A 27,999-nucleotide genomic window follows, 5' to 3' on the forward strand; every position below is an offset into this window, starting at 1 on the left:
CTATGACATTTTGACGTGACTTGTCAAATAAGGGAGTAATTTAGGGTCAAAGCAACGAGTGTCACAAAATTAGTGATTTTATGGTGAAGCAACTTTGACGCCATCTAGTGGCCAAACGGTGTGATTAATCCACTCATCTGGGGATATTTTTGGAAAGCTTGAAATCTGCTCTATCTTTTGTTTTCTATGACATTTTAACGTAACTGGTCAAATAAGGGAGTAATTTAGGGTCAAAGCAGTTTGTGTCACAAAATATGAAATCTGCTCTAACAGCGTAAAAGCAAGTTGACAGGTGTCAAAAAAACAGTCACGTGACTTAGAAAATGTCGTTTTTAATCTTGAATCAGTTTATTTGCAAGTATGTGCGTCCATCGATTTGACGCACGTTTTACACTGCACCTCGCAACACCACTTGAATTTACATTGACAGCGTTCTTTTATGACAGTTTTGACGGTATTGTAGCCACGCCCACAACACAGAATGTTGCATCCGTCCACGTCTGCGCTTGTGCGATTACAGGGCCGGCCTTGGGTGCCTAAACTGCCGGTGACGTCATTTCTGACGCAATAATCCGGCGATTCCTCCAAATAGACCAGATCGTAGGCCGTGGGAACGTTGATTTTTGGATCTTTGAGCTGAAGCCGGCCCCGTTTGTTCACGCGCACTTCTGTTGCGCCATCGTACTTGTCTCGAAGGTAGTCGCCTGAAAATCATAGTAAAAAATTTAAAAAAAATTGCTTTTTTGATGGATATCAATTTTTATACAATTTAGTTAATTTCTAAAGTGACCTACCATTGAAAATTGCACGAACAGAAAAACTAGAAAAGGATAGAATAAGCAGCAACAAAGGAGGACAGTGAGCTACAAAACGGCTTAAAACAGAGAAAGAACAGAAGAAAGTAAATCAAACTGACAAACCCAGTAAAGGACAGAAAAACTAATTAACAAGGTGAAAATTCCAAAAGTAAGTATACTAATTAAAAGAGCTGGCTTAGGTTGAACTAAAAAAAGAAGACAAAAAGGATAAGAAAAGATGCCATATACAGAGTGTGACAACTAAAACACAAATTGGTTTTCAAGTTGTTTTTAGTCAAATATTCTTCAAGATTTTTTTACGATTTCAAGCTACAAATAGTCTTGTTGTGGAAATAACGTAATTTCAGATTAAACTGTATTGTCCCAACTGACTGAAAATGCCCTAAGGAATTAATGGTTATGATAAATATCGTTATTTTACCTAGACCATTACAGTTATACCTATTTCTCTTTGTGAACCAGGCCTTAGGTGGCTTAACCAGTGTTTATTTACCAAAAAAAAACCCACAAATTAAACACTCTTAGCCTTAGGCTGAGAATTAAATTTCATGCTGTTTCTCCATGGTATGCTGTATCGTCCGCGTACATTTTTGTCGGGCATAATAGGTTAATCTAAATTTGCCATGAATTTAAATTATCAATTCGTTTTCCTTCGTCAAGCAGAGTGTCACATTATCCAATCAGGTTTAAGCATAATTCAAATTGTCATTGTGGGACAATGGGTCAATTAACATCAGTTTTAGTGAAATATGATAATGTTGATCGGAATGATGTTGAAAAGTAGAGAATAGATCCTGAGAATGAGGAAACTGGCGCTTAAACAAAAATTTGACATTTTATTAGTCGTTTTTGGGTTCTGGGTCATTGTTGCTGCAAAAAGAGCAACAATCTTCAGTCCATATCTCAAAAACGATGGACTGAATTGAAGATTCTCTAACTTGGTAAAAGCTGCCTAGTAGCCTGTACAGTCACGTGACCAAGTTTCACATTTTTTGACTTTAACCGTTCTGGAGTTCTGGTCAAAAGTTTGTTTATGTGGAAGACTTAACCTAGCTTTTTCAAATTTGCAATTAAAAAAAACAATTTAAGACTATTTTTCGTTTAATACAGCAACGATTAATCACTCTCGATCCATTCAATGATAATTCGTTGTGGGTGCATCCGATGCAGGCAAATTATAGGGTGTGAATATTTATGTATATGTTCATGTAGGATCGTCTTTCAAGGGGGAAAAATAAACGCAATAATCCGGCAAAGTGTAATTATGTCATTATTATGGGACGAACTAACTATATGCGTGCCGGATTTTATTATTTAAAGCTATTGGGCGGAGATAAACCGCATAAATTGTTTTGACTTTTGTATGAGAAAGTTGCCTATATTGGCTCGAAGGACCATGTTTGCGGTAAGTTGTTGTTTTTTCCGTTAAATCAAAACTATTCCTCATTGAAAAGTCAAACATTAAAGGTCTGAAATCATAAATTTGTTCAAATATTTGAGCAAAACCGATAGACAGGCAGGTGATGCCTTTGATTGGATGCCGCCCAGTCAAATATTTGATAGTATGCCGGCATTGTCAGCATTAAACGGCTTTTAAAACCGTTTTAAAGCAACACTTACAGTAGGCTAATCCTCGTTACGAGGGTAATATACAGGGGGGACCACCCTTGACGCTAACACAAAGAACGCTTACACTACAGGAACATTTGTTCGAAGGACCATTTATAATATTACAGGATGTGTAATGGTTGTTTACACACAATACCACTTATTAGGAGATTTATTGCGTGATTCTCGTATATTATTAACTTTGCCCACGCTCGCCATGATGAAGAAATTTCAAATTTCCTCGTAATTTTTTTTTTTGTTCTCTAGGCAACTTTTCCCAAGTTAGGTGATTTTCGATACAACCCACCGTTTTTAAGATATTGACAACTTTGTAATATTCAGCAATATGTCCTTACCCTTATACATTACAAAATACTACTTTTTTTCTCCTGACAAAAGGAAGAAGACATTAACGGAAACAATCAATTACGCGGGACAACGTTACGAGCATCAGCCGTCATCAGGAATCAACAGAAACTAAATTTTATTTGGCACACGCTGTAACATGGCCACGATTAGCATCAACAAGCGATGGACCAGACAAATTGCGCACATCGTGATGAATGAAGTGAAGGCCAAGTCACGCATGGTTGACTGTATTGATAAACCGTCGTTGTCACCAGGCCCCACACGATGGTAATTTTTTTCGCACAAAATACCCACGCGTCCTTTAAACCTCAGAAACTGCTTTATTTTACGGTTAGGGTATGCACTTTTATATGTCGATGGATAGGCAATGAAACGAGCTTTCTAACCATATAAAACATTAGATGATTGGTTCAATAGTTTGACCGCTAGAGGGCTTCAAAGTTTCGTGTTCAATTTTTGTGCAATGTTTCGTTTGAACCTGAATAACTGTCTTATTTGACTATCAAGGTATGAACTTTTATATGTCAATGGATAGCCAATGAAACGAGCTTTCTAACCTTATAAAACATTAGATGATTGGCTCAATAGTTTGGCCGCTAGAGGGCTTCAAAATTTCGTGTTCAATTTTTGTGCACTGTTTTGTTTGAACCTGAATAACTGTCTTATTTGACTGTCAAGGTAGAACTTTTATATGTCAATGGATAGCCAATGAAACGAGCTTTCTAACCATATAAAACATTAGATGATTGGTTCAATAGTTTGGCAGCTAGATGGCTTCAAAGTTTCGTGTTCAATTTTTGTGCACTGTTTCGTTTGAACCTGAATAACTGTCTTATTTGACTATCAAGGTATGAACTTTTATATGTCAATGGATAGCCAATGAAACGAGCTTTCTAACCATATAAAACATTAGATGATTGGTTCAATAGTTTGACCGCTAGAGGGCTTCAAAGTTTCGTGTTCAATTTTTGTGCAATGTTTCGTTTGAACCTGAATAACTGTCTTATTTGACTATCAAGGTATGAACTTTTATATGTCAATGGATAGCCAATGAAACGAGCTTTCTAACCTTATAAAACATTAGATGATTGGTTCAATAGTTTGGCCGCTAGAGGGCTTCAAAGTTTCGTGTTCAATTTTTGTGCACTGTTTCGTTTGAACCTGAATAACTGTCTTATTTGACTATCAAGGTATGAACTTTTATATGTCAATGGATAGCCAATGAAACGAGCTTTCTAACCATATAAAACATTAGATGATTGGTTCAATAGTTTGGCCGCTAGAGGGCTTCAAAGTTTCGTGTTCAATTTTTGTGCACTGTTTCGTTTGGACCTGAATAATTGTCTTATTTGACTGTCAAGATATGAACTTTTATATGTCAATGGATAGCCAATGAAACGAGCTTTCTAACCTTATAAAATATTAGTAGATTGGGTCATAAGTTTGGCCGCTAGAGAGCTACAAAGTTAATCAAACTTATAGTTACACTTTTGCCAATTACGGCCCTGCTAATTTTTTAGCACAAGCAAAAATCATCAAAATCCGTATTTTTTGCTAAAAAAAGTCAATAAACTCACCTATTTCTCTGAAATTGGCCAATTGTTGCCAACAAGTGATCAAAGAGCACGAACCGGACACTCCGTGACATTTGCAAGTCACTTTAGACTTCTTAATGACTGCCTGCAACATTGTAACAATTTTAGAATTCAGTTAAATCCCATGAAAGTATCAAAAATCATCCCCCTTGTTATTTTATCAAAAATAACAATATTTACTACAAAACTGCGACAAATTTCACATTATCGATTTGGTTGGGTAAACTTGATGACTAGATCACCCTGTATCATTTTTCTTGTATGTACAGTCAAGCGATAATTATTATTAAGTGATTGACAGTTCAATTCATTGAAGTGTAACAGTTTCAAAATCAGCCTGAAACGAACCCAATTGATTTAAATCATTGTTTTGCCTAACCTAACCTACATTGAGCCTAAATTCCACTATTGCACATATACAGAGTGTCCGAAAATAAGTACGAAAATTGCAGTAGGACTAACTTTTTTTTAATTGGGACACCCCGTATACATGGAGATTGAATTGAAGAAAATACAGGGTATATAACACGAACAAAATTCACTTGTTTGCTCTTACCCTTCGTCCTGCTTCGTTGTTATGCAAATTCATCAGAATCCGGCCCTGTTCTCGGGTTCCTCGTTTGAATTTTCTCTCCTTTTCTCGTACATCGATAAAGTTTTGTGTAAATCTATAACAAAAGAAAGAAACAATAGGTTAGTTGCTTAATGGAATGTATACAAGTGTGGTAAATCCAAAACCGACCATAGGAAAACCGTGTAACTGACAGAGAAACGTAGATAATTGCATGCGCGGGACAAAGACAGAAAACGAAAAAAATATCAAGTAGGCCATATTTTCAGCGCGCTATTGCCAAAATCCAGCACCGTCGACAAAATTAATTTTGTTCTTGGATTATTCCATGGAAAACATTATAAATCTAGATTTTAAATAGGAGGCCATGAAGACACAAAATTTGACATTTGATTAAAAGCTATTTCAAATATCCAAAATAATAATCCAAGAACAAAATTAATTTTGTCGACGGTGCTGGATTTTGGCAACAGCGCGCTGAAAATATGGCCTACTTGATATTTTTTTCGTTTTCTGTCTTTGTCCCGCGCATGCAATTATCTACGTTTCTCTGTCAGTTACACGGTTTTCCTATGGTCGGTTTTGGATTTACCACACCTGTATATTTTTTATCCATTACGGTCCTGTATTAATGTACTGATTGATTCGAAATTTTTTCCTTATTCCCTCAAAACTGTTTTAAAAAACGAAACGAGTGCATAACTCCGTTATTTGACAATTAGAAAGCTATGGTACTATAAAAATAAGTTTGTAGCTTAATGGAACGTTACTGTCTCCAAGTAACCAAAATTTACATAAACAGTTACAATATCTCAGAAAAAAACTATCATTTAAATAATACAATGCATTTATAAATCTTCTAGTTCTAGTTTAAATGGTTAGAATTTCTACTACTTACACCATAAAGTCGTTAAGTAACATCATTACCTTACCTAGCAGCGTCAAAATTCAATTTATCACCCATTGTGTTCGTTCATTGAGGAAACAAGCACATTAGAATGTTTTTCGGCTACAACGTTGCCAAACTAACATATTAAGGTACACTTGTGAGGTTTTAAAATTAGGGATAGAATAGGGTCGTGCGGAGTACTGAACGGTCCATTTAAAACATCTTTCAGCGCTTAAGCAACGTAGCACAAAAGGTCAAAATTGTTAATGTACCACGTGATTTACGGACCTTATAAAGGCTTTCCCTAACCTTTCTAAACCAGTTTTTTTCATTAAATAATATCGATAATAACCTACTTATGCCCGAACGGTGGTAAATAATAAATCATGGTAATAAAGTGCGTAATTATGGTTTTAAGCAGTAAAGCACGCTTTTTAAGCGCTTTAAGCGATTTGCTCTTATAATGGGCAATTAGTCCAATTTCAGTTTATGGTGATAGCAATTAGCGTACTTAAGTGGATTGCGTGTTAGCAAACAAAAAAGTGTGAAAAAAAAATGGCTGAGCAATTGTGTCTGGGCCTCCAGAACATTCAGGCAGTTTTTTGCTGATTACGGCCCAGATGGTAAACTGATTTTAATAAAAAAACTTTTGGTACTCTGCCAAGATCCTTGACTATAACCACACAAAAAAACCATAATTCTCCTTTTACTAGTTTAGAAGATACGAATTTTCCAAGTTGCTTCTAGTAACTATTTACCTACTTGTAGCCATATTCTAGATTATCGCCGCATCCGCCCCATACCCATTCCTTTTTTAGGTCCTTGGGTCGTTCCATTCTAGAACAGCCGCATGACGTAAGCTGTCCATCGCGACAGGCCCTGGAAATGGCGTGTGACACACCGGCAGCGGCCAACGCGTGCGCAAACGCCGTCTCCCGGCTAGCTGTCAAAAGAAATGTCACCTGTCACTTGTTAAATCAAGTTCAGTTGACTGTCAGAAAAATACTGACAGACAGAAAAATAACTAAAAAGAGTAATACAGCTAGTCAGCAAAAAAATATCTCTCAAATGTCAATTTTCTGTAGAACACACTTACAATACCAGTCTCAATGACTAAAAAAATGTCAAAGTAGTGTCAGAAGTCTGCTTATTGTGTCTAGAGGTTGTTTTAGTGTCTCAAAGTTTTAAAAATTGACTTAACAAGTCTTTTTAACGTTCTAAAATTGACAGGACAATGTCAAAAGTGTCATGAGTACGTTCAAATTGCAAACACCCAAGTTTGGTTTAGAAAGTGTCTTGATCAATGAAATAAACAACTCTACTGTCTTGTGGTGTCTTGTAGTTGTCACTAAATGTCCTAAAATTGTCAAATAAGTTTTTAAGTTGTCTTAGGGTCTTAAAGTTGTCAAAATTAGCATAAATAATTTGTTTTTAATTTCAAATCAATCAAACTTAGGTTAGAAAGTATTTTACTGCTATTGGGAGGCATAATCAATGAAAATTACAACTAAACTGTCTTTAAGTTGTCACAATTGACTTAAAATGTACCGAAACTGTCAAATTATAGTTAGAAGTTGTCGTTGTGTCTTTAGGTTGTCAATTACTGTCCGTGACTGGTCAAACTAAAACAATTGAATCTAAATGAGGCGTTTAGGAGAGTTTTAATGTAACATTTGTGATGTCACGGCAATTTTGTTTGACTCGCAGTATATCCCACCTTAATTTGGTACTGTAAAGCCGGCGATCCACGCACGATTAAAGCAAACCATGAAATCGTTCATGGCCAGGTTAGGATACAATAGAAAACGGTAAACGATCGGCGATCCCATCAGGAAATTGGTATATCAAAACACTTGCAGCGATAATCCGACAATAACCAGCCTACCAATCAGAAGAAACCGTTTTCGTTCGGCTAAAGCTTACCGTACACCCTAATGGTTGGCTTGCAGGTTTTACACCAAAAGTTTTAATTCAAATAAATTGGAAACTACTAGGTGCAAGTCAATATTTGGGCAGAAAATTCAAAATGGCGGCTTGGGACGCCATTTTGTGTGTCATTTCTTGAAACTACGTGAAATTTCCTTTAAAACGAGGTGCAAGTCAATATTTTGACAGAAAATTCAAAATGGCGGCCTGGGACGCCAATTTGTCTGTCATTTCTTGGAACTACGTGAAATTTCCTTTAAAATGAGGTGCAAGTCAATATTTTGACAGAAAATTCAAAATGGCGGCTTGGGACGCCATTTTGTGTGTCATTTCTTGAAACTACGTGAAATTTCCTTTAAAATGAGGTGCAAGTCAATATTTTGACAGAAAATTCAAAATGGCGGCCTGGGACGCCATTTTGTTTGTCATTTCTTGAAACTACGTGAAATTTCCTTTAAAATGAGGTGCAAGTCAATATTTTGACAGAAAATTCAAAATGGCGGCTTGGGACGCCATTTTGTCTGTCATTTCTTGAAACTACGTGAAATTTCCTTTAAAATGAGGTGCAAGTCAATATTTTGACAGAAAATTCAAAATGGCGGCCTGGAACTGTCAAAAAATACAACTTTTTTATTTGTCAAGTTACAGTTGACGTCTCGGTGTCATTTTATGTTAGAATTTCCCGGAAAAGATGCTGGTGCAGTCGGTTTTTTGATATCTCAAAAACTAACATAGTTAGACCTAACCTAACCTAAGTTAACATTTTAACCATTTCTCTGCCAGAAACTTGGCCGGATTAAGAGATACATGAAATCTGACCAAAAAATATTTACAATATGTGTGATATGATTATATGTGATTTTATGGTGAAGCAACTTTGACGCCCTCTAGAGGCCAAACGGTATGATCAATCAACTCATGTGGGGATATTTTTAGAAAGCTTGAAATCTACTCTATCTTTTGTTTTCTATGACATTTTGACGTATCTTGTCAAGTAAGGGAGTAAATTAGGGTGAAATCAGCGGTTGTCTAAAAATTAGTGATTTTATGGAGAAGCAACTTTGACGCCCTCTAGAGACCAAACGGTGTTATCAATCAACTCATGTGGGGTTATTTTTAGAAACCTTGAAATCTACTCTATCTTTTGTTTTCTATGACATTTTGACGTATCTTGTCAAGTAAGGGAGTAAATTAGGGTGAAATCAGCGGGTGTCTAAAAATTTGTGATTTTATGGTGAAGCAACTTTGACACCCTCTAGAGGCCAAACAGTATGACCAATCAACTCATGTGGGGTAATTTTTAGAAACCTTGAAATCTACTCTATCTTTTGTTTTCTACGACATTTTGACGTATCTTGTCAAGTAAGGGAGTAAATTAGGGTGAAATCAGCGGGTGTCTAAAAATTAGTGATTTTATGCTGAAGCAACTTTGACGCCCTCTATAGGCCAAACGGTATGACCAATCAACTCATGTGGGGATATTTTTGGAAAGATTGTAATCTGCACTATCTTTTGTTTTCTATGACATTTTGACGTATCTTGTCAAATAAAGGAGTAATTTAGGGTCAAAACAATGTGTATGGAATGGACAAGGAAATTTGACGCCCTCTAGCGTCCAAACAGTGTAAAAAAAAATTGAAAGAATGGGGGGATATTAGAGATCTTTTTTTACTATTTTTTGACATCAAATATCTCCGTAACATGAAGCTAGAGAGGCCAGTTTGGCTCATTTTGTAGTATTTTTTATCCTCTTTCTAATGGCGTTTTAGTGAAATCTCTAAGAGACTACAATCATTTAAAAATTGAAAAAATGCCATTTTTAGGGGTCTTTTTTTACTACTTGTTGGCTTTGCATCTGCACCTGATGAATGCTTTTTTTGTTGATTAGTAGTTATAAAAGTTGTCAGTTGAAAAGTCAGTTCAATAAAGTGAATTCTGTTTACTCTGGCTGTGCTCCCTCTGCCACGTCATGAATTACTTTGACATCAAAGCGCGGTGTAAAACCTGCTTTAGAACTTATGAAATATTGCTGTTAGCTTTTTTGGGGACTGTTTTAATCCGCAATATGCGTACACGAAGCCATTTATCACAATAAAATTAAGCTCTAAATCCCCTTCTACACTTTCGCACCGAATTTGCATAATAACGACCACCGGTACACACGCTTCACGCTAATAACACGATTATAGGGCTTTTTGTATTGTACTCCCTTTGTGCAGTCCCTTAATTATACAACCCTCTACTCAAGTCACTTGTTCTGGGAGAGTATTGAACTGGAAATCGACTATTTCCAGCCTCTTACTAAGTTAGGTTTTGAGCTACCCCTGTATCAATCTTTCGTTGAATCCTTTAGTGTTTGGTATGGTTGGATAGAGGATTTCAAGAGCTATCACGACGTTTTTTTTTGCGGGACTAAAAGCGAAAAAATACTCGAGTTATGACACTTTAAACGTTTCCTGTCTTGGCTCATGCCTGGTCTATTTTTGGGACACTGGGTACACAGCATTTTTATGAAACAAAAAATGATTGCCCGATAATCCTAACAGCGTTTAATGCCAGCTGGTTAAGAATTATATCTGCATGATTGCTGCAGGTAGTATCTGTCAGTAATTATCTCAAAAACGGTGTTTTTAAGCGGTTTAATACACCGTGTAATAGCAGGTAGAATAAACGTTCCCATCTTCCCATCGTATTTACTCTCAAAAACAGACTGAAAGTGTACAATTTCCTTCAAAATTTACGGAATACGTTTCCATAATCGTTGATTGATTAGTGCATTAGATTTTGTTTGCTTACCAATAGTAATCATTGGGCCAAATACGTTGATATCGTCCAAAATGGAACAGTTCCATCGTCTGTTCTCGAACTGGTGTTTGCACTCGTTCAGGGACTGTTTTGCCCCTAAAGCCACTGAATTCATGTGATCCAAGTAGAGCTGGCATAGTCTAGACTGTCCAGGACTGAGTCCTGGCAAGGATTTGCACGACGGTGGCCCGTTGTCGTTTTGCATCATTTCGTCGATAATTAAGCCCATTCGTCTGAAAAAAAATTCCTAAATGTCTAAACTATTCTTAAAAAAATAATTTCAATATAAACTTGGTATCATTTCGATTTTCTTGGTAAAAATACGTTAATTAAATTTTATCACTCTAACCTCAAACTTTTAGTAGCCAATTTCCTGTACAGCGTCGTGCAATTAAGTTTGAAATTTATGTTTTTGGCGTTAAAGTACGTAATTTTTGCGTATTTACCGGCGATGCAATCGTTATGCGATTAATGCCGTCGTTCTCGGTACCACCCGGCGGCTTGCTCCGTGTGGTTCCGTTTTATCGAAACCACTTTGAACACATTCACCATATACAACACTTATAGACTCCGGCAGGTTGCAATACTATGGTCACTGGTGTTTCACCACTACAACTGAACGCAAATCCTCTTTTTCCCCCACCAAACTTTGTTAGGGTGCACCACTGAAGTTAAACAACATCCCAGTCTACTTCTTTGCTGAATTTAGAAACTTTTAGGTCTCTTTTGCTTTGTTTTTGTATCTGTTAAGCTGAATTCATAGTTTGAAATCCGCAAGAAGTAAGCAGTTCTTACCTTGCTTCTTACTGCTTCGTGCATCGTCGTCTGCCTGTTTTTCACCCATTCGTGGGTTTTCGAATTGTCATTTGTTAAGTATCCGATCTTTTCTGGTTTTCACTTGGTCAGTCATCGACAAAATCCATTTTTCGTAAAATTCAACAAACATTCAATGAATAGAATAGAAATAAAAAATCCTAACCCAATTTATATTGTAAACAAAAAAATTAACTGTCAAATAATCTGTAGTCTGTCAGTTTACTAATGTGGAAGCGACTAGACTTCTAACTATAAATTGAAACATTTGGGGAAAAAGTTACTGCTTGCTGCGTGCCGCTTACTTCTTGCGGAATTAGAACTATGAATCCAGCTTTACCGTTTTTGAGTTATGCTACAAATATATTTGAGGAACTATGAAAGGATCGTGCAGAGTATTGAACGGTAGATTAGCAGGCGCAACTTTGTAAAATCTCACTTCCTAAAACATGAAATTTGATGATTTTTGCTAATTAACTATGGTCCATTTTTTTCCCGTCGCGGTTACGTCATCATTTGCCTTTCTTGTCTATTACATGCGTTCCGAGCGCGATAGAAATTTTGACGTCATCTAGTCACGTCGGCAATGAATCAGGACGACAAGGCTCCTCGGAAAATCGGCCGCCATTGTTGGCAAATTAATAGTAAACAAAGCGAAATGATTTATTTTTTATGTAAATTTTACAATATTTTAACGTATTTCGATGTGACTACTGGGATACTAGATAGATAATGTGTGTGTGTGTGTTTCGGGAGGAGAGTTTTGAAAATGCCACCTTTTTAATACACTTTACAACTATCAAGGGGCCCAGTGAAACATTCTGGAAGGAACTAGAGTTTGTGGAACAGAAAAGAATGCCTTTTCTAATAGAAAACACTGTCACAATGAAACAGCTCATATATTTACTTACTCCCAAGAAGAGTTTTTACAAGAACACTACAAAAACCAAGTTTATTCAAGCCAGTGGTTCTCGAAGAAACATGGATATAGAGTAAAGGTGTATTTAGCAGAAACTGACAAGGTGCCTAATATTATAAAAAAGACTCTGGTAGAGGTATTAATGAGCTGCTAATACTAAATAGGTTATGTTTCAGGTACATTTCTGGAGCCTAATCTGGAGTTTGGTTATCATTCTTTGAAAGGGTCCCATTATCAACTGCTGTAAAAGACTCTGACTGAACAAAAGGTGTTTGAAGCAATGGTTATAATGGTATGGTCAAAATCCATATGCAGAGTGTTGAAAAAACAAATTTCAGGTAACATTAGAAAGATATAACTATGTTACTTAATAAGTAAATTCGATCATTATTTTGAAAAATTAGCCCTTATAAATTTTGCCATATCTTCTCTGAGTATAAGGCTAGAATCAGATGGTGCTACTGTTAAATACTTTTTTTAATGAAAAGTTACTCTGAATTATATGAATTGCAAAAACAGGACTTTCCATTTGGTCCTAGGTGAAGTATAGTAATTAGATCTATACATTCTAGCGGCCAAATGGTGTAATCAATCACGTGGAGAAAGCTTGAAAGCTGCTCTATCTTTTGTTTTCTATGACATTTTGGACGTATCTTGTCAAATAAGGGAGTCATTTAGGGTCAAAGCAAGCTGTGTCAAAAAATATGTGATTTTATGGTGAAGGAACTTTGACGCCCTCTAGCGGCCAAACTACCTAACCAATCAACTAAATTTCATAAATATGGTTAGAAAGCCCATTTCATTGGCTCATTTTGGCTGGTTTCATTCATTTAATCTGTATCTGGGAATCCATTCAGACTGTATGAAATTCGATTGCTATTGAATTACCATGAACAGAAAAGCATCCGGCCCCATAAAACCATCGTTGTTTTAAATCGAAGGCAGATTTCAAAGCAAACTACTTATTAAAAACTTGAAAGGAGCCGATAAAAGGATATAAAATACGCTTTGGCCGTGAGTTTATTATATTTGTGCTTTAAGTGCATAATTCCAATGTTTTCTTATGTGTGCGGTACTTTTTGATGTGTTTTTTTAAAAAAAAAGCGCAATTACTCATTATAAAGGGTGTGTGAGTGTTATCAATGGCAGACACAGTAAACTGGTCGGAAAATGTACAATATTTCATAAGAAAAATGCGATTAACTGTTAACTTTTAGCTTTTTTGACACAGGCATAAATCTGGCCTTAAAACTGGTTATAAATGATTTTTTTGTAATTTGGGAGAGCTTTTCGTTTGTATTGTACCTGACAAATTAATTGTATGAGCAGGAAAAACACTTGTACAGTAACAGTCAAACAACAGTGGAATGACGTCACAATAGTGTTTGCCACAGTAATTTAACTCCAGTAAAGAAACTGGTAAATCTAACGTGATGTCAGAGCAATTTTATTTGGTTTTTACTATACTATTCCACTAAAACCGTTAAGAATGAACTTCATCCCAGAGAGAGACAGCAAAACGGTTTTTTTTCTACTACAAAAAAACTATACATTAAACACGATAATCTAAAATCAGTTTGTAAGCTTTATAGAGTATTTATATGGAAATAATCTAACTGAAAGATCTGTGTATGTCTTAGGAAAGTTAATATTTAATCCGTTTTAAATGGTAAAATAGGCCTGCCAACTCTATCAGATAAACGCCCTGTTGGTCTATGGTTAGAAAGCCATCCATTGACATAAAAAAGTCCATACCTTGTCTGTCAAATAAAGTAATTGTTTAGGATCAAACTCTTCAAACTTCACAGAATGCATAAAAAAGACAGACAACTTGAAGTCCTCTAGCGGCCAAACTAACTAACTAATTTCCATGTGTTTATATATGGTTAGAAAGCCCATTTCATTGGCAATCCATTGACATATAAAAGTCCATACCTTGTCAGTTAAATAAGGAACTTTTTCAAGTTGAAACAAAACAGTGCACTGATATTCTTAAGGCTCATTTTTGAATTGGGTATAACACGCGTTTAATGTAGTAAATCCCGTTTCGACGCTAATTTACATGAACCCAAAATCGACCTTATTAAATCCATCTTAATGTTTTTTATGTCTCAACCACTTTTTTTGCAATTAACGACCACACGTGCACCTATTGAGTAATTCTGCACGGGAAGTGAAAATTAACCCGAAACACCATTAATGTATGCGATAAAGTGTCCACCTGTCGATGGTAAAAACCACAAAAAAAATTAGGTACGAATTTTTAATGGTCGATTTGGACCAATTAAAAGCTCCCAAATTGCTCGTAAACCTGATTTAATTACAGAAATTATTTTTGTATTTTTTCCTGTCAAGACATTTATTAGGTCAACCTAACCAAACAATAAATTACTAGAAAATTGATAAATAACATTTTCAGTGCAATTTACCAGAAAAAAACCACAACAGGAATGTAGGCAACCAGGCTTTAATTGGGTAAATCGTTAATAACCTCCATTCTCTTTATTATCGCTCCAATCTTATAAAAAGATATAAATCTTTCTTCGTTTTATCTTTAATAAGCAACTTATGTTGCCGCAAATCGAAATTTATGATCAATTTATATACAGGGTGATACAATGATCCGATTACTTTTAAATCTGATTTAAACGTACCAGTTTAGTCTTAATTATTGACTTTAAAAAAGTGTAAAGCGTATACTTTCTGAGAAACATTACATAAAAAAAATATATTTATATACAAATAATAGTATACAGGTGTGGTGAATCCAAAACCGACCCTAGGAAAACCGTGTAACTGACAGAGAAACGTAGATATTTGCATGCGTGGGACAAAGACAGAAAACGAAAAAAATACCAAGTAGGCCATATTTTCAGTACGCTGTTGCCAAAATCCAATACCGTCGACAAAATGTATTGGATTTTAGCAACAGCGTACTGAAAATATGGCCTACTTGGTATTTTTTTCGTTTTGGGTAGAGAAAACGAATTTCTCAAGTTACTAATCGGTCAATAATGATATGTTTATCATGTTAGTGGTGGAAAAACAATCTGAATGTCAAAAAAATTGCATGAAAGCGAAAATGTTCCAAATTGAATGTCAAATTTGGTGTCTGACAGTTGAAGGGTCTAGTAGACAAACAATTTGAGCTGATTTAGATGGTTAGGAAGAGCAAAAAATTATCATTTAAAGGTTTAAACGCTCGGTTGTACTGAAAACAACCCACGTGCGCTTTTAAGCTTTTATCGCACGATCAAAACAGTATTATTTTACACATCTTAAATCTTCTTCCGTGCACGTTCAACGATCGTTTCCCTGATAATGCGCATTGAATGTTTCTAGTATCAGTTTCATTCCGATCTGGTTAACGTTTAGGACCGGTTTTTTATGCTGGAGCTAACTTCCGGCAGTTTACAATCAATAACCAATTAGTCGGGTAAATTATCTTGATTGGTTTTTCCTCTCTGTTTGGTTTCTCTACATTTCGATAGTCGCTTCGAAGTAGAAACGGTACTTTTAGAAGAACTTTAAAAATGTTGTTAAACATAACTTTTCGTTGTCAACGGTCCAGTTCAGTACTTACCAAATTTTCAACGTTTAAATTACATTTTCAAGTCACGTGACTGTTTTTGACAAGTGTCAGTGAGTTTTGACAGTATTGCAAGCTTAAAATTGCATCATCAACGTCACGTGACGTGTATTTTACAATTTCAGCTTTTACAACTGTCTAAACTTAATTTACCAAACGATCAGCGTTTAAACTACATTTTAAAAGTCACGTGACGGTTTTTGACTGGTGTCAACTGGCTATTACAATGTTGCAAGCTCTAAAATTGCATAATCAAAGTCACGTGATGTGTCTCTTGCAATTTCAGCTTTTACAACTGTCTAAAATAGTCTAAATTCAATTTACCAAATTGTTATAGTTTAAACTGCGTTTTAAAGGTCACGTGACTAATTTTGACAGATGTCAATTGGACTTTACAGTGTTGCAATTTCAGAATTGCATAATCAACGTCACGTGACGTGTATTTTGTAATTTAAGTTTTTACAACTGTCTAAATTTAGTTTACCAATTTTTCAAGGTTTAAACTGCGTTTTACAGGTCACGTGACTAATTTTGACAGATGTCAACTGGACTTTACAGTGTTGCCATCTCAAAAATTGAAATATCAAGTCACGTGACGTGTATTTTGCAATTAAAGTTTTTACAACTGTCTAAATTTAATTTACCAATTTTTCAAGGTTTAAATTGCGTTTTGAAGTTCACGTGACTAATTTTGACAGATGTAAACTGGACTTTACAGTGTTGCAAGCTCAAAAATTGAAATATCAAGTCACGTGACGTGTATTTTGCAATTTCAGCTTTTAGAACTGTAAACTTATTTCATTTCCATGGATGCACATTTTGGGCTACTACATCCCTGATTTAAGTCCGATTGACGTTTTTTTTTTGAGTTATTTCGTCTGAACAACAATTAGTAAAGTAAACCATCCTGATTGGGGCGATTTTCCCGCAATTTCCTCGATCGAGAACCGCTTCAAGGAACCAACGGCACCGCACGGTACTTTATTTAATTAAATAGAGTGATACAAGTCACTATAAACTGCGACTTTTAAATAGAAAAAAACTCCTGTTGGAAGACTATAAATTTCAACTTTCTCTCGTACGTATTGATACGTTGATGGTGCTAGTTTTTTTTCTAAATAATTTCAATAGATTTTAATGCATCGGGTACTACTTACATCCAAGTACCATTCACAAAAGGTCGTTTCGCCCCACTTGATACGTTAATGGTGATGACGCTTAACAGTACCAACTGTAGCATGGCGGATGGGTTTCTTCGAAATTTGTCTTTGAACCGCATCTGAAATTACAGAAATTTGATTATACAGAGTGTTTGGACGTAAAAATCCTGAAATAAGCTAAAAATTTAGGGTCAAAACTGATAAAAACGCTTTGCAGAAGCAACGCGTCAAAAATAGAGTAAACAGACCCAAAAAGTCGGTTATTTTGAATTATTTTCAGTTGAATGTGGCAACACTGCCTTAAGGCAACTTTGTATGGTACAAAACAAAGACTTTTGGTTGCCAACAGAGAAATTTCTTGCCAGTTTAAAAGCACAGTGCTCTCAACAAGTTAAAAAAGTCGGTTATTTTGAATAATTTTTAGTTCAATGTGGCAACACTGCCTTTGTAAGGCCTTCAAGGATCTCTCTACACAACAAAACTAACATTTTTCAGGTTCAATATGGCAACACTGCTTTTACAAGGTTTTGAGGCAATTCTAGCAGTACAAAAGATGTGTTGTTTAAACCTAAAAGTGGCTTTTGCAGCGTTGTCAGTTTGAAATCACAATAAAATGCATTCACTAGGATAAACAAGTCATATAGTCGGTTATTTTGAATAATTTTGAGTTTAATATGGCAACACTGCTTTTACAAGGATTTCAAGCAATTCGAGCAGAACTAAACAAGTGCTGATTCTCACCCTAACCCAAGACATGGTTAATTCCAAAAATCTTGTAAACTGAAAGAGGAAAAAATGTGAAAAAATTCTGTGTTAAAGTGCAATAAAACAGGTTTACTTTCTGCAAAAATCAACTCAATCAGACGAAAATTGAGTTTGTGGTAGCCGTTCAAACGATGGTAACGGTATTTGCATTTGCAAGAGCGAAAAAGCGTTATTTGCGGCCTGTCAGCACATCAACCGACCAATCTCAATCAAATTGACAAGCGTAAATAATAATTTCCATTAGTATGGAGCCCCATTACAACTTCTATGCAATAAATAACAATTTCCACTTCATTATATTATCCATCTCAGTCTGATCGACCTTTAATAAATAATAATCAATCGAGGCAATATTGATTTTGCCTGCCTGAGAGAGAAACGATCCAAACAGATCGAATGGCTTGAAAAACCGCAGTTTACTTCGCTTGACTTGGTTTCAGTTCAAAAAAAAAATCGAATGGATTTAAATCGGGTGAACCCTAAGGCCAGTTGGCTATATTTAAATCAACTGGCACAAAACTGGACGTTTCACCCTCCTCTATTCTATTCTCTTCCTCTAAAAAGTTTAATTTCAGGCATTTTTCCATTATCAGGGAAGCGGAATAACAATCATCAACAAATAAATCAGTGAAATAACAAAGTTATAAGGACGATTATTATTAATATTTGAAAGTCTCGGAATTGCTGTTTGTTTACATTATTATTAATCAAACTGAAGACGTCTTCTCTCTAATTTTCTATAGAAACGCAAATCGTATACAAAAGTGTGTACAAAACAGGTCCAAATAAGTCTCATTAAACTACTACAAGGGAATGTTTTAATGGTTCGTTTAACGATAATTATAAGAGAAATGTTGTCTTGTTAAGTGCCTTTTTTGTTATTTTGCACTGAAAAGCCACTAGACAAGTCAACCAAACAGTGTTTTACTGTTGTGTGACATAACCTCAATATTTGTGTACTAAGTAACTGAACTGAAGTAGCCACAACGCGAAATAACCTTCAAGACGTTCAAATTACTCACAAATGTAGCAAATTACTTGTTTTTGTTTTCATTACTGCACTAGAAATTTGTTCGTTTCCAGTAACTTATTTTCTCTGCATAAGGTTTTTCCAGGAGATCCAAAGAACAACACACTTTTGCCACCTCAAATTGTGATAAACTAGCAATGCAATTTGTGGGACTACACTGGATGTTCAAATTACTTACAAATGTAGTAAATTACTTGTTTTTTTCATTACTGCACTAGAAATTACTATTTGTTCGTTTCCAGTAACTTATTTTCTCTGCATAAAGTTTTTTTAAGAAAACCAAAGAACAACACACTTTTGCCACCTCAAATTGTGATAAACAACTTGTAATGCAATTTGTAGGACTACACTGGATGTTTAAATTACTCACAAATGTAGCAAATTACTTGTTTGTTTTCATTACTGCACTAGAAATTACTATTTGTTCGTTTCCAGTAACTTATTTTCTCTGCATAAGGTTTTTCCAAAAGATTCAAAGAACAGCACAATTTTCCCACATTACACGATTAAATCACAAGCAAATGCGTATTAAATTATAGGCCTGAAAAAAAAGACAAAAATGGCCGCTAATGTCTTTTATTGCCGCCGGTAATTACACGTGCTCGTTTTTGCCTCATCATCTTTGTGTAAAGCGCCCTCTTTGGAGCAAATTAAGGTCGTCATGGTGAATTACTGGCGTTTTTTCAGGCTGATTTTAGTACTAAAAGTACCACTGTCACTCGAAAATGATCAAAGTGTTCGTCTTTGGTTTCATTTGGTTCAGAACCACAAAAAGTAATTTTATTGGCGGTTTGTTAGGGGTGTTACTAATTTTTTTTATTTTTATTGTTGCAATTTAGTCACAAATTACAAAAAAATGACAGACATTTTCCAAAACCTTAATAAGTTGAGCTAATTGGCCTCTTTGACCACCAGACTTGTCTCCATCAGATTTTTCCAATAATTTTTTCAGTAAATTTGATTTACGTTTGACGTAGTTTCGACAGGTGGGTTGTCGAATTTGACAGTTTTGACACTTGACAGAAGCTCAATCAATATTAGTTTCAAATTAATGGCAAGGAAACGCAAACAAATCCGTTGAAAGGTAAACAGGACAATAATTATAAAAGCAAACAGATTTAAGTGCATGCAGAAGAGTGTGTGAATCGTTTAACTGTTTAAACCCACCACATACAGGGTGATGCAAGAAAAAGCAATTTGAATGTAAATTTGTTTTCAAATATAAAGTCGTCAAAACGCACTTTGTATTAAGTTACAAGTAATCCATCATCTAGGTGCGTTTCTCTCGTTTAAAGTGAGTGAATCGTTGATCATGTTGATTGTCAGTTTTTGTGATTCTATAACCTCATTATTTTGGCACAAATTGGGTGGGAATAGGAAATAGACGAAAAATCTCAGAAATTTGCACACAATAAGGAAAGTCTCATGGAACTTGTGCTTGTTGCTAAATTTACAAGATCACGCTTTTAAACCTGTATTATCGTGATTTTCGTTCGATTATTATGTGGTAGTACACGAATTGTTGTGACATTAAGATTTTAGAAAAAAATGCTATTTTGTAATATAAAAGTTTCAATAGAAATATCTCAAAAACGCAACCAAGTTCCACTACCATTTTACCACTGTTTTGTAGCATTTTTCATGCTTTTTCACTGGATGTACAGCATTAAAAGATTGAATTGTTTAGTACAATTTCAGGATTTTTAAAGAAAACCTTGATTAAAGGGTATAAAAGAGATTGTCTGAATTATGATTACAGTAATCTTCAAGTTTTTTTGAGAGAAAACTCAATTGTTTAGTGTTTTACTTACTTTCGCTGCTTCATTAATCCATGAATAAAATAAATCCACCCAAAAACAGTCAAAAAACCAACAAAAAACACATTTAATCGCCCATAAAGGACGCGAGAAAATCGTACTGGCCTCCGTAATCGCCAGACATGGTCCCACGAGACTCGTTTTGAAAGCTCGAGTCGCTTCTTAATCACGTGAACAGCCGCCAAAGACTGAAATTTCAAAGTGCAGAATGGGTTGAGAAGAAAGAAAGGAATAGAGTGAGGGAGAAACCGTCATACGGTCATAATGTCACATATTTTAAGGGGGAAGGGAAGGGGTGAAGTGGGCTGTGATTAGTCGCAGTTTATTCTAAAATTCTCCGCCATTGGCTCATTCATCCAATAGTACACGTACAAGGTGTTTTTATCTTTGAAAAAAACAACCATTTTTACAGTTGTGGCAACAGCGCCACGACAATACATCTAGTCGGCTAGTATGACAGAAGTCAAACTAATGAGCTGTCAATTGCGCTTAAATTGTAGCCAAATTGATGGTTCTTTATACGTTTATGAGTCAGAGGTTGACAGCTCTGCCGTTTAACCAACAAATTTTGAGAGACTAAACTGTCACAAAAATGTAAAGCAAGCTATAATTCCTTGAATTTAATTGTATACCTCTATAAGTAAGTTTTTGACAGTTTGTTTGGATGACAACTGTCAAAATTTGTTATATAAACCTATCAAGGTGTAGCTCATACTTGAGAAATGACAGAATCAGTGTATAAAGCGATTTTGTGGTGTTTTACACCTTTATGAGCGATTTTGTGACAGTTCTTGGGTTAATTGGTTTATAAATTGATTGTCAAAATTTTTCCCATAGAGCTATAAAATTGTGCATTCTTGAAAACTAGTAAAATCAATATAAAGCCTTTTTGTTGGATTTTATACCTCTAAGTGTGACATTTTGACATTTGTCACGTTTAGCTGTCAAACAGAGCAGAATGTATATTAACTACAATGTTTATAGGTCTACGAATAAGATTTTGACAAGTGAGGTATTTAACAGTCCAAAACCGACCATAGGAAAACCGTGTAACTGACAGAGAAACGTAGATAATTGCATGCGTGGGACAAAGACAGAAAACGAAAAAAGATATCAAGTAGGCCATATTTTCAGTACGCTGTTGCCAAAATCCAATACATTTTGTCGACGGTATTGGATTTTGGCAACAACGTACTGAAAATATGGCCTACTTGGTATTTTTTTCGTTTTCTGTCTTTGTCCCACACATGCAATTATCTACGTTTCTCTGTCAGTTACACGGTTTTCCTATGGTCGGTTTTGGATTTACCACACCTGTATATAATTGAAGTAAAAAATTGATCTAAATTTAACTAAAGCACGTGATAAACCTAGATCATGAACGATTAATGCGATCTTTCAACACCCAGGGACGATCAAAAAGAGGCTACGTTTACAAAGTATGCTTTAGAACGTGTTAAATTGTATCATATCTCGCGACCAAACGTCGTCATATATCTGACTGATACGAAATAAACAAATGTCTGCAAATAGGATAAGGAATGTGTTATTAAAATATACAGGGTGACTCTAATGATGATGTATTGTTGATTGTCTTTTTTATTGTTGCAGTTTTGGAAATATTTGGGTGTATAAATTTGACTAGGTTTACACTTGAAGTAGCCAGTTTTTAACAGTAATACAGGGTATCCAAATAACAGTACATTTTGTGCAGTCAGTCAGCCAACAATACAAAATTGTACAGTGTAACTGAAAATAATTACCAACTACCGACAATTCCATCTTGAATATTTCAAACAACTTCCCTTTGCTTGCAAGGCGCAAATTCAATATAATTTTTAATTTTCTTGAGTAAATCTGAGTCACTGAATGACTATTAAGCATATGGCAGGACGAATAAAATAGTTCTGGAGCCAATTAGCAAGAGAAATCACGTCACGGTGAAAGGAGAGTATTTAATTGAGGAAGAGCTTACAAAATGTTATTTCATTAATTTTTAGAGAAAAGTCTGTTGCTAGTAAGCACTCTACTTCTGGCCTTGTAACTCCTTAAAGAGACCCTTAAGGACAAAACACCTTAATACAATCTTGTAGAGGATGAAATTCCCTACAACTTTCATTATTTACACTTTTTTGTAGCTCTTTAAATAACAGAGCTACGCTCAGTCAAAACTCCAAACCAGAAAAACTGTGATTGACTGTATTTGACGATTTTTGGACATTTTTCAGTCCTTATGACGTCATTTCTGACAAATTCTTGACGAAAACAGTCTCTGTAACGTCGTTTGACTACTTAAAGACAGCAGAAATACCTAAAAAGTCAATTTTGACAACTCCAAAACAGAAAAACTGTGATTGACTGTATTTGACGATTTTCGGACATTTTTCAGTCTTTATGACGTCAATTCTGACAATTTCTAGAGAAAACAGTCTCTGTGACGTCGTTTGACTACTTTAAGACACCAGAAATGTCTAAAAAGTCAATTTTGACAACTCTAACACAGAAAAACCTTTTTTTACTGTATTGGACACTTTTCGGACAATTTTCAGTCCTTATGACGTCATTTCTGACAAACTCTTGATAAAAAAAGTTTGGTGCATCCAGTCAATATTTGGCCTTGTAACTCCTTAGGAAGGCCCTTAAGTGGGACACCCTGTAGAATCAGTTTTAATGCTACAAATGTTGTACAGGGTGTCCAATACTCTCCAAATAATGATGTTCACTGACTGTTTATTCGTTAATTATTAATTTGATTTTACCAAGAAAACTCAATGCACAATTAAGCTGAAAACAGAAAGGTTGAAACACTTCCGTTACCATTAACATAAAGGCATAATAACCTTTACTAAATCGTCCCACCACACTTTAAGGCAGGTAAAATTAATTAAAATGAAAATTTATTCATAACGTACTCTAAAATCACGCTTTCCCTGTTTGAAAAACTTACACAAATTACGACATCGTATAAACGATTCATATGGTATAAAGTCACACATAAATGTTAAATAATTTACAGTTTTGGAGTTGTACAGTATACAGTGTGTCCGAAATTGGTTCGGTTACCGAGATCCCAATACATGGTAGAACCAATTTGGGACACACTGTATTTATGTGCTGGTCTATCGATTCAAATCTGATAAACAAACAGCTAATTAGCTGTTTTTTTTTTTTAATTTATGCAGGCAGTGATTAAATGGTTTATTGCTTTAGATGTTCACTGTATTTTGTCTGTATCTCAACAACGAGCAGAGATATCAAGTTGAAACTTGCAGGTTTTGCTGTAAATCCAGTGGTTGAATGGCAAATGTGGTTACTAAACTTGTTTAGAAAGAGTCCTAAACTGTCTGAAAATGTTTTTCAAACCGAGAAAAGAGGACTTAAAAAGCTTGTCACGTGGTAGAAAAATTCTGAAAAACAACCATTTTTATTCACAGTATTAGGATTTGTATCCTTTACGAGTCAAATTTGTTTATCAGTCCTAACCGATATAAAATAAGTAGTCCACGAGGTAATCCCGAGTAATTAAAAAGCAAACTTTCGGCCTTACAACGCCAACCACGTAAACCTAATCGATAATCACCAAATCCCCTAATCCACCGTCAAAGTGATAAAACCTAATTTACCATTAGGTTAGTTTAAAATACAGTGAAAACAGAGTAGTTGGAGTTTAATTGGTGAATAATGAACAGTTTGTACTTATTGCTGTTTTGTGCGGCTACAGCCTATTCGGCTAACATTCTAATTGCCTACGAAACAGCCAGACGTAGCCACCAAATATGGATTGGGGAATTAGCCCAAGTTTTGGTCCAAAAAGGTCATAACGTTACAATGGGTGGATCATTTGCCCGAGCAATAGCAGAAAGTGATAACTACCACCCAGTAACTTTTGAAGGTAACATTTGACAGCTGTCAAACCTCGAAATGCTCTGAAAACGTTGAAAAAGCTATGTTTAGTGAGAAAATGGATAATTCTACGTTAGATTGATTGTTCTGCCTGTATAATCTATTCTAGAATCTTCTATGGGTTAACTGGACACTTCTAGAACATTTTGCGTTACTTTTGACAGCTGTCAAACCTAGAATATTAGCTAGAAATATTTAAAAATGTTGAAAAACGAATGATTGTGATGTGTTAGTTAGTGGATAGTTTATTCTAGGTCCTTCCATGGATTAGCTTGGACCTTCTAAAGTCTATTTCAAAACGAATTCTACGAATATACAGTTTATACAGAATATACAGTATATTCGTAGAATATACAGGTGTGGAAAATCAAAAACGTTTTCTTTTAGTATTCGATATAAAGAGTGTTTTAAAGATTTATGATTTTGACAATGGTCACGTGACTGTTTAGCTAAATTATCCTTTAAAACCACGTGATCTAACAATTATTAATAAAAAATATGAATAATCTGTATTTTTGAAGTACGGTTTTTATATTATTTATAGCGAGAATTAATGTAAAATTTTTTTTACTGCTATTAAAAGACACCCTGTATAATAATGTAAAATGATGATGAATTCATTCTATAACCTTTTGTGGGCTATCTAGAAGCTTCTAGATTCTATTTTACAACGATTCAACACATAACACAAGCTGGAAAAACTTAAAAATGTCAAATAACATGCACTGGACAGGTAGAAGCTCTCAAACACTGAAATCTACTACTTTTCAAGTTAACTTAAGTTTTCAGAATTTTTCTAGCTTGCACTCTATGTTGAACAGTTATCAAATAGAAACTAGAAGCTTCTAGAAACATCCAACCAATCTTAGAATCTACTACTTTCCCAGTAAACTTCAGTTTTTTGGGGTTTTCCAGGTGTTGGATAGTTGTAAAATAGAACTTAGAAGCTTCTAGTAGTGTCCAATTGATCTATAGAAGGTTCTAGAATGCAGTTGGCATATAAAACAGTGCTTTCAAGCATAAAACGTGCTATTTTTGTAGTTATTTTGAGTCTTTTAGCTTCTCAGGGTCTTCTAGCTTGTATGCTGACAACAGTTGTTAAATAGAAGCTTCTAGAAAGAGGCAAATAACCCCTAGAAGATTTTTGGAATTTTTAAAGTTCATTTAAGTTTTCTACATTTGTAAGAACTTGTAACACATATTTTAGAATATTCAGTTTTGAAATAGACTTTAGAAGGTTCCATCTAACCCATGGAAGAACCTAGAATAAACTATCCACCCAATCATTCGTTGTGTGGGTTATCTCGATCCTTCTAGAAGCTTCTAGATTCTATTTTACAACTATTCAACACATAATACAAGCTGGAAAACCTAAAATGTAAGTTAACTTGGGAAGTAGTAGATTATTGTAGGTGTGCAGAATTCTCTTCGGGTTAATGGAATGTTTCTAGAAGTTTCTAGACTCAATTTCACAACCGTTTAACAGCCTGAATTTGCAGGAATCTTCTTGACCCACTACAAAGTCAACAAAACTGAACACTTAACCTCCAATGTTTGGCAGAAAATCCAACTAAACCACCAATACAATTATGCAATTTGCAACCGAACTTACCACTCTAAAGGTTTCCAGACTTTGTGGAACTATTCAGAAAACGTCACTTTTGATCTAATGCTACTGGATGTCACCTTTGGGCCTTGTTTGTATCCTTTAATCCAGAAATTCCACCATCCCCACACTATCGCCTTTACTCCATCTTCTCTAACACCATTTCTGGCAGAAATGATGGGGATAACTGGTTATCCTTGGGTGTCTACAATTCTAGAGTATGTTCCCGAAGTTTTCTAGTGTTGATCTTGTATGAAATTTTGTTAAATTCCAGTCCTTTGGAGGAACAACCAAGCTTCTTGGTCAGACTAAAAAACTTCTTCCTTACCAGCTTGGAGATCCTGTACAAAAGCATTGTAGACACTTGGAGACTAGAAAAACTGGCAGAAAGAGTGCTGAACGACACTTTCAGTTTTGGGAAACTGGAAAAATCTATTTCTCTCCTCTTCGTCAACGAATATCCACTGCTAAACCAACCAAAACCCCTCACACCCAACGTTATCCCAGTTGGTGGGTTGCATATCAGAAAAATGGAACCTTTGCCAGGGGTTCGTGTATTTCTCCCTTCTACACAGCTTCCTCCACTCACTGACTGTTCTCTTGTAGATTTTGCAGGGTATTATCGACAATGCTAACCAAGGAATCGTGTTCTTCAGCACTGGAACTGACGTACAACAGAATATTTTTAGTAAAGAGACCAAACTGAATTTTGCCAACGCTTTCCGGAAACTAGTGCAAAAAACTGTAATTTGGAAGGATAATATCGATGACGAGGATCATCCCTTCCATGACCAACCGTCGAATATTCTGATCCACAAGTGGGTGCCTCAGAATGAGGTTTTAGGTAAACCAAAAACACCATTAAAACTGACTGAAAATGAAAAACAGTTTTTGCAGCATTTTTTGTGTGCTTTGACGCAGTTTTTAAGAAATATCTCCTTTACGAAGCCCTTAGGGGCAAAACTATCCGAATACAATCTTGTATAGGGTAAAATTCCCTACAACTTCCTCTCTTACATTTTTTTGATTTATTTTTAAATAATCTAGTTATGATTGGTTGAACTTGTTTGGAGTTTTATAAAGCACTTTTCTGTGCTTTGACTCAGTTTTTTGGGAATATCTCCCTTAATGGCAAAAAAGCTTTAAATCAATCTGAGGGGATGAAATTCCTTACAATTCCAGCTATTTTAAGTCAAACCGTACATGCGCAATTAAGTAATTGTTTGCCCTTAAAGGACACGTGCACTGCAAGCTACTCATAACCACTGGAGGTAGTTTAACCATCCAGGAAGCAATTTACCATGGTGTCCCAATTCTGGGTATTCCAGTCTACGACGAACACCATAGAAACGTCAAATTCATCGTCGACCACCATCTTGGATTGCAGTTGGACTACCACAATTTGACTGAGGAGAACATTCTGAACGCCATGAACACCATTCTGAAGAATCCAATGTGAGTTTTAGTTTAGGTTTTTTTGGGACAAAAACTACATTTTTCTGTTTCCAGATACTTGGAAAATATGGAAGAGTTTGCCAGAAAATTCAGGGACCAACCGCAACATCCCTTACAAAAAGCGTTATACTGGGTGGAGCACGTTTTACGTCACAATGCTACGGGGGGAGCCAATTTCCTAACCCCACCAACACGAAACCAGCCGTTAATCGTTGCACACTCTGTAGATATTCAGCTGTTCCTAACTGTCAATTTGCTGTTTGCGGTTTTAGTGCTTTTGACCGTTATTTTTAAATCAACTGTCAAATTATCCAAAAACCGGGCAAGTGCCAAAATTAAAAAGAAGAACAATTAAATTTGA

The 27,999-nt window shown here is 35.4% G+C and overlaps 3 protein-coding genes across 8 annotated transcripts in view; 1 reads left to right on the top strand and 2 right to left on the bottom strand.

Moving 5' to 3' along the window:
• LOC145737938 (uncharacterized) overlaps nt 1–5,161 on the bottom strand; it is a 116,405-nt gene extending 111,244 nt beyond the window's left edge. Inside the window, exon 1 of the mRNA XM_081992777.1 lies at nt 5,144–5,161. The gene's annotated coding sequence lies outside the window, so the exon portion shown is untranslated. The remainder of the gene's footprint in view (nt 1–5,143) is intronic.
• LOC145737954 (protein Wnt-5b-like) lies at nt 313–20,863 on the bottom strand. 5 transcript variants are annotated; one of them, XM_081992808.1, is made up of 7 exons: nt 20,669–20,863; nt 17,060–17,181; nt 10,573–10,814; nt 6,613–6,793; nt 4,947–5,058; nt 4,373–4,475; nt 313–704 (listed from the first exon to the last, which is right to left on the bottom strand). In XM_081992808.1, the coding sequence occupies exons 2-7, from the start codon at nt 17,179–17,181 to the stop codon at nt 349–351; spliced, it is 1,116 nt and encodes a 371-aa protein (XP_081848934.1). In that variant the 5' UTR covers nt 20,669–20,863; the 3' UTR covers nt 313–348. The 5 variants fall into 5 exon arrangements, with proteins under 5 accessions (XP_081848934.1, XP_081848937.1, XP_081848935.1 ...); XM_081992811.1 differs by lacking the exons at nt 17,060–17,181; nt 20,669–20,863 and adding exons at nt 11,028–11,324; nt 11,377–11,539; XM_081992809.1 differs by lacking the exons at nt 17,060–17,181; nt 20,669–20,863 and adding exons at nt 10,931–11,324; nt 11,377–11,538.
• On the top strand, nt 12,078–27,994 carry LOC145737946 (UDP-glucosyltransferase 2-like). Of its 2 annotated transcripts, XM_081992795.1 has the most exons (7): nt 12,078–12,416; nt 12,490–12,651; nt 26,077–26,401; nt 26,458–26,731; nt 26,790–27,027; nt 27,419–27,638; nt 27,693–27,994. In XM_081992795.1, exons 2-7 carry the CDS (start codon nt 12,594–12,596, stop codon nt 27,991–27,993), a joined length of 1,416 nt encoding a protein of 471 aa, XP_081848921.1. In that variant the 5' UTR covers nt 12,078–12,416; nt 12,490–12,593; the 3' UTR covers nt 27,994. The 2 variants fall into 2 exon arrangements, with proteins under 2 accessions (XP_081848921.1, XP_081848920.1); XM_081992794.1 differs by lacking the exons at nt 12,078–12,416; nt 12,490–12,651 and adding an exon at nt 23,975–24,566.
• The last annotated feature ends 5 nt before the right edge of the window (nt 27,995–27,999 follow it).

This window comes from Ips typographus, linkage group LG14 (assembly GCF_016097725.1).
Source record: "Ips typographus isolate SLU linkage group LG14, UJ_Ityp_2.0, whole genome shotgun sequence".
NCBI lineage: Eukaryota > Metazoa > Arthropoda > Insecta > Coleoptera > Curculionidae > Ips > Ips typographus.